Source organism: Pteropus alecto, unplaced genomic scaffold, assembly GCF_000325575.1.
Source record: "Pteropus alecto unplaced genomic scaffold, ASM32557v1 scaffold195, whole genome shotgun sequence".
NCBI lineage: Eukaryota > Metazoa > Chordata > Mammalia > Chiroptera > Pteropodidae > Pteropus > Pteropus alecto.
In genome coordinates, this window is record NW_006438073.1 from 4,544,660 (window position 1) to 4,555,562 (window position 10,903).

Consider the following 10,903-nt stretch of genomic DNA (forward strand, 5'->3'; position numbering starts at 1 on the left):
GGCCAGCTAAGAACCCAGTGAGAGCTGACTGTGCTCTCACCTCCCAGTCCTCAGTAGACCAGCAGAGGTCTCGTGGAAGCCATGGCACCGAGCCGTCTCACCCAGTAGTCACCGGGCATCTAAAGGAACACCAAAATATCATCTTGCCTCTCGGTACCTGGCAGAATATTCTTGAATCTGGATAACGTTCACCGGTGTGAAGGATGTAAATGACTTGTGGTACGCAGTGGCTCAAGTCACTGGCTTCCTCCTGTCTGGAGCACCTTGGCATCCATGTCCATTCAAAGGCAGCCTTGCGTGGGGGAGGGGGGAGGACACAGGCAGGAAGTTCCTGTTACTTCACCTAAAATCCCTTAGGCTGCAGCTTAAGTCCATTTCCTCATTTTGATTCCTGCGGAGACAAAAAAAAAAAAAAAAAATCTCGTCACAGCCATAACCTGTCATGCAAACTCTACGAGGCCATATAATTCCTGTGGTATCGACTTCGGGTTTGTCCTTTTTCTCTTTAGAGAGGCGGTTCATGGGCGATAGAGCTGTACAGGATGTGCCTCGTGTCATCTTCATGGAAGCGAATGCTGAACGTGATTACAAAAGGCCTCATTTACCTGGCAGAGAGGACGGTCTGACCTAAGTGTCTAAGGATACTCTTAAGTAAACAAGGAACCGCTTTGTCATATTTCATCGTCATGCTCCCACAATGCAGATCCTGAGCACAGAACCCAGAAAGCAGCCGGAGACCCCGAAACCAATTTCCTACTCTTCATATAGCTTTACTTCGCATTTAAGGAATGAAGTCATGGGACCTACGCAACGACGTTCGGGAGTAGAGCGTATCGCCATGTTTCTAGCCCTCAGAATAAGCTTTCGTCATCCAAGTTCACGCACACTGATCTGTGCCTGCTCAGCACGGTGGTTCCTGAGGTGGATGGTGGTTTGACGAGTTCACTCAGAGCTCAGGCATTAGGGCGTCCAGGTGGGGCTGGAACAATGGACAAGGTGTCTTTTATCCTATCCAGCCTTCCTCTCTTCATCTAATTCTTTCTGAGCAAGGCTCAGGTGACATTCACTGGGAAGCATTGAACACAACATTAATTTTAAATATCAAAGCTGACGTGAGTCCAGGGAATGAAAGTATCTTCTGCTCGAGTCCCGTAGTGTTTTGTTTAACTGGCCCACCTTGCGTGCATTGCGGGGTATCTGGGGGTAGATAGGAGAATCTTAAATTCAGAGATGATCTTAGAAGGAGGTTGGCCTTAAACTAAGGATGCCTCGAAGGTATGACTTGGGGGTCCCCCAAATGGCTTTGTGTCTAAAAACGACCTTCATGGGTAACTGTAAGGCATAAAATGTCACCATAAGGACGTCGTTCATCTGGTCCGAGGTTTTGTCGTGAGAATGCAGAAGTCCCTGAGAATGCATCGTTCACTTATTCCATCCCTTCTACAGAGTGGGGGATGGCACCCCGCACAGGGACTGCGGCCGCGGGTGGGGGCGGGAGGGCCCGCCAGAGAGGAAGGTGGCGAGGTAGATGGATGGCAGAGGAAATGGCCAGCACAACTGGGGTGGTTTCACCGTTGGTGTTAGTGGTGGCTTCCTCGATGAATTCGCTCTCAGTGGGTGCGGTCATTAGCCCTTTACGACCAGGGCCAGAGTCTGGAGGTCTGTGAGCCGTGGGGAGGCTGGGCGTCAGGATTGGACGAAGCCGCGCTGGCCCTCGGCTGCAGCCGGCTGCAGCCGCGTTGCTCTGGGCAGTTCCCCTGACTTCTCTGTTCCAGACCCTACTTTCCTCATCTGGAATGCGGAGGGGGGCGACAGCACCTCCCGGCTGTGTGTGCTAATCAGCCCTACTCAGCCTGTTCAGAATCATCATCGAGTATTAAGATCACATACTAACCAATCTATGTGTGGTCACGAAACCCTCTCCCTTTCCCTCCTTCTTCCGTCAGAGTCTGAATTCATTTTTCTTACTGTGACTAAGTTTAAAGTTTTCTGGGTGGTTTTTTTTGTTTTAAGGTTACTTTTTTTACCCCTTGAGAATGCCTTGCGTCATTGAATAATCAGTTTCAGATCCAAGTTTGCCCAAAATTTGACTGTTGCATGAGTATTGAGCATATGTTTATATGATGTTACATTACGATATCAGTTACATAATGAGCTGAGAGATTTTGCTTGACAAAATATTGTGTTTCGTTTTGGTTATATTTGAAAATCAAGAATACTGTTTTGGAACCTCGTAACTGAAGATAGAAATGTAATTGTGCTTCTTAATAACTTGTTTTTCTTTATGACAAAACAGAGAAACGCTTAAATTAGTAAAATACAGATAAAAGCAGAGGTTTAAAAACCTTTTAAGGTGTTGATGATCCTGTTTTGTTGTTCTTGTGGGAACGAATGCTTCTGTCCTCTCGTTTTGGATACAATGGGTGTTACTCCCGATTATGAGTTTTACCTTATTCTTCTCAGAGGTGATTTAAAGATTGTCCAACTGTACCATGTGAAATACTGAGACCTAGTTTAATATATGAACACCTCTGGAGAGTATGTCAAATTACTAATTTGTTTTCCTTGCTCCGGCAAGGCAACATAGTCAAGCCAGAGGATGCCTAGAGTTTATTTTGATTTGTTTCACTTTGGGCTTAAATTTACCACCCACAGTTATCCAAAATACATAAAAGCGTGTGGGTTCGGTATGTTTGTTTTGCTGTCCTACCATAACGATGTCCAAACTTGACTGTGCTTACAGTAGGATCAGACAGATTAAAAGTCATTTACTCTTCTGCTAATGGTATTAGAGAACATTGGAAAAAAAAATTCGTTTTCCCAATCTGCCATTCCCACAAGTTGATAGTTGCGCTGTTTGCATAGCTGACCACCCACTGAAGCCAAGGCACGTGAAACTGCTGTCCACTAAAATGGGCCTGAAAGTCACATGGGACCCACCCAAAGATGCTACCAGTAGACCCGTGGAGCATTACAACATTGCCTATGGGAAGTCACTGAAAAGTCTTAAGTACATCAAGGTGAATGCGGAGACACACTCCTTCCTTATTGAGGATGTGGGTAAGTGACACTCTAGTCTTGTTCCCAGTCAGAACTAACTGCACCTGCATCTTCATTCCATCCTTAGGACGACCACTTGTGAGACAAAGGTTGGCCAGGCTCATGTGGTTCCTTAGGAACGGGAAGCCAAGGTCGTGAGCCTGTTGCTTCCCGGACCTGCGTTTGAACGCCAGCATTCCTGGTCTCTCTCCAAACTGATGTTCGAAACAACTTTTAGTTTCTGAATCTGCTTTGGGAAACTATGTTGATTCTTTTTTGTTGGAACTTGACTACTGGACATCTTTGTAGCCTAATCTTGAGATTTTTTTATTTATAAACTTATTTTATCGTTAGGGATTACTCAAGTAACATGTCCCTGTAAAGGGGTGTGTGATATGTCATACCTAGCCACGTCTGGTTCAAAGACGTAACATTTCTCTCCATGAAATTTGGTTCTGGAAGTTTGGAGGATTTAAAATGTTGCCTAACTATATGGTTTTATAGGCACAGGTGTAGGCGGTTTTGAACTTCAGCTTTGACCAGCCTCCGATGGCTCTTCTAGCTCCTGCTCTTTTGATCCCACTGGGCTGAAACTCCGCTTACTCTACAGCCGTCTCATGGTCCAGCCTTAAGCCGGCTCATGAGGAAGTAACAGAAGTTAGCGTCCATGACAACCAGGTCTCCCCATGCCCTGGTAGCACTTTGCTGCCTTCCTTTAGTGGGTCAAAATCAACTCGTGCTCCTCAGTTCCTGGCCAGAGTCTACCATTCTTATTCTTTCTCCATCTCCTGAGTTGTAACATTAGGGTCTCTGGGTGTCAGAAGAAAGTATGAATCTCTTCCTCATCCCTATAGCCCCACAGAGCCCGACCGTGAGATTAAATGGCTGTTTCTGCCAGACTAACGTCATGGGCAGGGTCATATTCGCTTGCTCAGACCTTGGGTGATGACTTCCACAGAGAAGAAAAACATGCAAAAGAGAGACTAAGAACTCACTGAAAAGCGGTGTCTCCCAAGCAACTTTGACGAGTTAACTGAACGGGAATCAGGGGCATGCGGATTAAATTTCTTTGAAATACAAAGAAGCTCAGACAGAAAGTGCTGGCAAAGCACGGTTTTACGTTCTGTCTGCACCTGGAGGGTTTCCCATTTGGTCCTGCCGGTCATGCCAAACCCTAAATGCCACCAGGCCCTGCCACAGTCACACAGAAGTCATACCAGGCTTGAGCACAGCAGGTGTCCCAGATGGTGTCGGCATTGTCACCATGTTCCTGGGCCTCTAGTTGGGGAACTAAACTTCATTGAGGGAATGCTCCTCACTTTGAGGAGTGTAATTACCATGATTGCTTTTGACAGAACTAACTGTAACCTCTCTAACCCTTCATCCCCTCAAATGCCTGCAAACTTTCATCCCTTCAAGGAGTTGGCACCTTCACTTACCTTTCTCAAGATAACAATTCATTTTGAGGAAAGCCAGCACCTTGGAGTTTTGCTTTCAGAGGTGGCCGGTTCAGGATGGACTCCTGTTGTAACCTGCCATCTTGTTTTCCTTCACATGCCAATGACATTAGGAACTTGGCCAAAGAGACCACTGTTATTTATCTGATCTTGACCCCAAGATGCAAGTCAGAAAAGGAAGCCCAATCACTTCAAGATTCCAGGAAATACTTTTCTAGATTTTTGTCGAAATGGTCAAAGACAACAGGCAGACATAGTAAGGGGAACATTTTATTGTGAAAAGGAGAAAATTGCATGAACCTTTACTTATTGCATTGATGATTTCCCATGTACTAAATTTTATGAGTTACATTTTCTTATGATTTTTTTTTTTTTTAGAGATTTCCATTTGGAGCTTCCACAGGGAAATATTATCTGTCGTTACTGACACTGTAGCTTAAAACATGTATTTAGTGGACAGCGTGTTCCTGTTTGCTATGTTGATTTCACATTAAAAAGCTTAAAAGCTTTTCTGTTGAATAGTCACGAATCCAAGTTTATTTCACGTGCCATGTATTTTATACTAAATGAATGTTGTGTTTTTTGGTCAGTTGCATGAAAGGAATGTTAGTATTTTGATTTTTTTAAAAAGAGGAGACTCTAGTTAGACTTGTTACTTAATTCAGATTTTTTATATGTGGTTGTATCTGGTACAAAGAGGACAGTTAGTGAATCAAACTGTCATTCTTGGAGATTTGAAACGGTGGCTTGATGTAAACCATATGTTTCAGAGCCGGGGGTAGTGTACTTTGTGCTGGTTACTGCAGAAAACCACAGTGGAGTGAGCCGACCTGTTTACAGAGCGGAAAGCCTGCCCGGTAAGTCTCATCTAGAATCGGAGGCTGTATTTCTGTTCTTTAGACTGGGAGAAACATCCCTCCTTGCTTCTTCCGGTCAATGCCAGTTTAGAATCATTAAAGAGTTCCTGAACGAAAACTTTTTAGACTTGTATAACTGGCTGAAAGGCTTGAAAACTAGGAGATTCTTCCTTTTTTAAAAATAATTTAATGTAGGTTGTTAGTGTTTTGTCCTACATTTTTGAGTACTCGCTAGAGTAAGCCACGTGCAAAAGGGGCTGAGTCACGAGATGGCCCGAGCAGGTCCCTTTGAAGCCTGTTGACCAGACCACTTAAAGATACGTTGGGGGTGCACTGAAATGTGGAAAATCCTACAGTCCTCGTTTCTAACTACCAGGTTGCATTTTCCTAATTTAGGAGGTGAATGGATCAAGATTGATGGTTTTCCCATTAAGGGTCCAGGACCATTTAATGAAACCGTCACAGGTACTATTTGCTCATTCAGCTCATGTCTTCCCCGAAGCACCGCCTCGCAAGAGGGTTGCGCTTCCGTCACCCACATGTGCTCACAAACCTTCATTGAGTTCCCATCGCTAAACTAACACACGTGCCACATGGTTTTGGTCCCTCTGCTCTGCACCCGATGGGCCTGACTGCAGCCGGCGTGGTTCATTTCTCACTGTTCTTTCACGTTCTGGTGTGGGGAAGTGTCTGTGTCTGCGGCCGGGGTTCTGTTGTGCTGTGAACAGGCAAATATGGTGGTTGAGATGGCAGCCCTGGCATGGTGAGGATCTTGACAGCTCTTTTACCCATAGATGGCTTAAAACAAATGGGACCCACCAAACGGTGGCTTTTATTGGCTCATATGCGGCATCAAATCTTTCTTTTCTTAAAACTATGGCATATTTGGTGATATGTTAAATGGCCTGCCTTCCATCTCTGCTCCATATTTGTATATATGTGTGTTTTATCATTTGGATGTTGATGTTGTCTGATCATATTGTTTTACTTGTTGAGAGAAGTGTTGACATTTCTTGTGCGTTTCTTGAATATATTTAACTAATGGTGGGGGAAAAAAAAAACACTGCAAAATGCATGCAGTTACTTCAGAGTGTGGTTGGGCACTGACCCAAGGCAACAGGGTGAGGAGCTGTGTTTTATTTTCATGAACCATGTTTTAAACACATCAATCTTGTGTTATTGTTGAGAGGAAGGTGAGTATGTTGAAACCGATGACTCTAATCTGCATCACAGATCAGATTCGATGCGTATAGTCAGCTTTCAATGTTCCTTTTATATGAAAAGGGACGGAAGAACAAAACAGCCAGAAGTGGAAACTGGCTTTGGAGGAAAGATGGTATATTTCTGTCTTACTGTGTTGGATCTGAGATAGCATGGGGCATTATCGTGGAGATGTCTCTAGGTGCTTGGAGACGAGGAAATGAAAGTTAGAAGAAGGAATTCAGAGGCATCTTGCTGTAGAGTGAGAGCTGAAGCAGAGAGAGCGTGAGGTCGGAGAGATGACAGAGGCCAGGAGCCAACTTCGAGAGACGTTGACAGGAAAATAGTTGAGAAGGAAGTACGCCTGGGCAACATGCAAAATAGGACAGGATGGTCACCTCAGAGGTCTGTCTACCCCTGAAGACACACACGTCAACATTCACAAGTGTGCATAAACCCTTTGTTTACTCACAGATGCACTGTGCCTTGCATTTCAATCTTATCTTTTTTTATTTTTATTGACCATTTCGTTTTTATAAACTTCCTGGTAGAGTTTTCTGAATGCCAATGGTATTAGAACAACTAATTTTCTTGCTTTTTCTTAAGTAATTAATTTCTTATGACTGCTTTAATAGAAAAGTGTGTGTGTGCATATGTCTGTATGTGCGTGTGAGTGATTTTTTTGCGTAAGCGTGTGTTACAGAAATCCTGGGAATCGGGGATCAGAGACAGTCATGTTCATGACTAGTTTTATGTGCTGTGAATGACCTTTCTCTGCAGAAGCCTCCGTAGTCTCTGGTTACCTCTAGAGAGCACTCTGCCATAGAACATGGTACTACATTTGTCATACGTGACGATAAAAAAGACACCGGAAGAAAATGCTAGCCGAAACCTTTTGCGGCATGTGATATAAAGTAGAACTTTAAAAAAAAAAAAAGACCATCCAGAATGCATAGACTTGGTTACAGTGCTCCAGAAACAATTACGTTTCATTGCTAGTAAAAATAAGAAGAACGACTTTTGAGAAATTATCAGCTAGTGACCGACAGGCATCTGTATGTCTTTCATGAGGCTTGGAAATATGCTTCGCTATTGTTCTGAGGAATGGTTCATAGACGATGATCTTGTCAAACGAAAGAAAGACTCTTAACTCCACATACCTTTATTCACAGGAAGGGATTTGTCCTCAAAACGCAGACACTTGCATCAGCACCTGGTGTGAAGGCCCCAAGGGTCTGCTTTCGTGCTGAGACTTAGCGCCTCACGCCTTCCCAGCGTTTCATGTGAAACCAGAGGAAGATCCATTCTGAAACAGTGATTTCAGCGCGAATTCCAGAAGGCCTCCTTGGGCTAGCTGAGACCTGTCTTGACCTCATTGTCTAATAGGAGTCTAATCATTCAATTCATCTGTACAGACCCAGGTCTAGGTGCTAAAGGTACAATGGTAAATAAGATGCACGAGGGCTTGCCTTAATGAAGGCTGTATCCTAGTGGGAAAGAGAGGCAATACACATGCAAAGAGAAAGGAATGTGTACCATCTGTATCTGTTGGCTTGGCTGCCGTGACGAAATACCATGGACTGAGTGACTTAAACAATCGACATGGATTTTCTCACAGTTTTAGAGGCCGGAAGCCCAAGATCAAGGCGTCACCGCATTTGGTTTCTCCTGGGGACTCTCTCTTTGCCTTGCGGATGCGAATTTTCTTTCTGTGTCCTCACATGGCCTTGCCGCTGTGAGCACGCGTCCCTGGGCGTCTCTCTGTGTGTCCAAATTTCCCCTCCCTGAAGGACACCAGTCAGATTGGATTAGGGCCACCTAGATGGCCTCGTTCAACTTCATCACCTCTTAAAAGTCTCCAAATATAGTCACATCCTAAGCTAACTGGGGGTTAGGACTTCAAATTATGAATTTGGGGGGGTGGTGGTGAAATTCAGCTCATAACATAATCATAAATTCTTTGAAAAACAGACAGCACCGTGATATACAACAGGTGGGGTGGGGGGTAGCCTAGGAGGCCTGAGAACATGGTGGCATCAGGCTAAGACCCTACGGGGACCCGGAGGTGAAGCCATGTGAGGAGGACGATGGTGGCCGGAATGCTGGAGGCGGGCAGGCCGCGAATGATTCTCAGACTGGTCAGTTGTCCAAGAATGAGAACTCTTAGGACTCAGGGAATGATGGGACGAAGCGAAAATGCAGCTCCACTGTGGAAACTTGGCTTCCTCTTCGGGTAGCTCCTCTCAGATCTTCCGGTTAGAAAGTTTCCTTTGTATTTAAATGTAAAATCTGACCTGTTGAGATGTAAAGCCCTATCCCTCCGTTTTGTCCCCAAGGAAGAGATGTCAAGGTCTCTTCATATACTAGAATCCTATTATTGACCTTTCCTGCAGACCTCCTTTCTGAAGTTGGCTTAGCTTTTTTCTGTGACTGGATCTGGGCGAATCTGTTTTGCACAGAGACAGGCATGGGGGGGTCAGGACAGCCACCGGGGCCCAGATGCTTCGGAGCGGCCAGCGACGTGGCACTTTCTCCAAGCTCGCCATCTGGGACATTTTAGCTCTCAGTAGGAACATAAGTAGTCTTCATAATGCTGTTTCCTCGGGACACTGTTAACTGATACTGAAGCCAGATCATGGGGCCGCTGTGTGCCAGACTTGCCCCCCGATTCAAAATTCTAAAATTAATGACGAATCAAAGACTGTGCTCTTTCCACATACCAGTTTAATTAAAGTCTTTAGCCAGCGGAGAATTAATAATGTCTGTGGCATTATTTCTTGGTAACTTTCTCCTGCAGTCATGAGTTTTACTGAGTGTGCAGTTTGCAGGGTGAAACCTGCTTTCGGCCTGGATGGTGAACCCCTCAAGGGCAGGCCACTTAGATTCACTCACCTTTGTCTCTCCAGAGCCTGGGACGAGCACACAGCAGGTGCTCAATAATTGTTTGTTAAGCAGAAATGAATTTGGAGCAGCTTCTGCTCCGTGGCCTACCCTGGCAGAGCAGGTGCGTGATGACAGGAGGTGGCACCGAATGCCGCAGAGCAGTCTGTCAGAAGTCGGGTCCCCTCTGTCGGGTTTGGCTGCTGGTTCTGGGGGTGGTCCCGGGCAGGCCAGCGTGTTACTTGGAGGGGCCGGGTGAGGAACGGCGGTGGGCACATTTGCAGCTTGGAATTCCTGGCTGGGCTGAGAAGAATAGGAGTTTACACCGTCAGATCTGGCCACTGAGAGGTTGCCCCGCATCCCCCCACCACCTGACAGCTGCCATGCTGGGTAACAGGCAGCTTCACCCTAGGGCTCAGATCCCTTTACCCAAGAGCCTGTTTCAAAGCTGCCACTCACAGTGGAATAGTTAGACATCACCAACTTAGAGCCCACTCTTCAATAGTCAGAAAAGAGGCAATGAGGCTGATGTGTGGACCTTCATTCAGCCAAATGTTCTTGCGTAGGAGGGCGCGGAGAGCTCAGGAGCTGCAGCCCAGACGGAAGTGTGTGATGGGAACTCAGGAGCCATCAGCTGGCCGGAAGCAGCAACAGCTGCAAGCAGCCTGCCCAGGCACCAGCTCTTAAGCCAACATTCTGTGGTGTCCCTAACACTGAAGACTGTGAATATCTGCTCATCAATTTTTCCCTTGGCTGAATTCTAAGAAGCGAGTGGCCGTGAGCAAAGTCGTCTCCTCCAATGCCAGCGTGGGTGCTTACTTACTTCAGAAGCTCATGGGTGGCTGTCCCAAGCGGGAGGGACAGGGGCTGCTGGAAACTGGGCAAGTGAACTGTCCTCACATGTGTGGCCTTGAATGACATGTTTGCCAAGTTCGCCTTCACGTCCTGGAAGGACCCGCACTAGTTAATAAACCTACTACTTCTGCAGAAGTCAGCCTCTTGGCGCCGATGCTGCCTGCTGACAGTATAGCCACCTCCGCCGGCTCCTCCTCTGATGTCTGGGTGAAAAGAAGGCAGGCCTGAGGCGGTGACAGAGGCAGCTTACACATGATCCCGGAAAGGCAGACATTAGCCCTGAAAGAAAACGCTTTCTCTTTCAAGTTATCAAGCTATGCAGGTATTGTATCTGGACCTTTCATTTGCAAATGGTCTGTTACAGTAAAGAATTGAAATAATCAACAGACACTCAGCGAAACAAGGCCTTTGATTTCCAGAGAACGATGGAGTTACTTACTATTCTACGCCCACGTGAAATAAATGCAGAAGAACTTTAGACTAAAACAAGCAAACCAAACCCAACGAACCTTTGCATCGCGCCCTAATTTTCCTGAGCATGTTTACGCTCCTTCCTCTAGCTGCGTTGTCTCTGAGGCTGTCTGTCTGCTACACGGCGGGGTGAGGAGGCGCCCG

General features: G+C 45.9%; 1 protein-coding gene across 1 annotated transcript in view; it reads left to right on the forward strand.

Annotated features, from left to right (window-relative positions):
* The first annotated feature begins 2,873 nt into the window (after positions 1–2,873).
* The window catches only part of FNDC1 (fibronectin type III domain containing 1), a 67,999-nt gene continuing 59,969 nt past the window's right edge, over positions 2,874–10,903 (forward strand). The window contains exons 1-3 of the mRNA XM_006915067.2: positions 2,874–3,060; positions 5,267–5,353; positions 5,750–5,818. Of these exons, the coding sequence (XP_006915129.1) occupies positions 2,913–3,060; positions 5,267–5,353; positions 5,750–5,818 (304 nt within the window). The 5' untranslated portion in view covers positions 2,874–2,912. The remainder of the gene's footprint in view (positions 3,061–5,266; positions 5,354–5,749; positions 5,819–10,903) is intronic.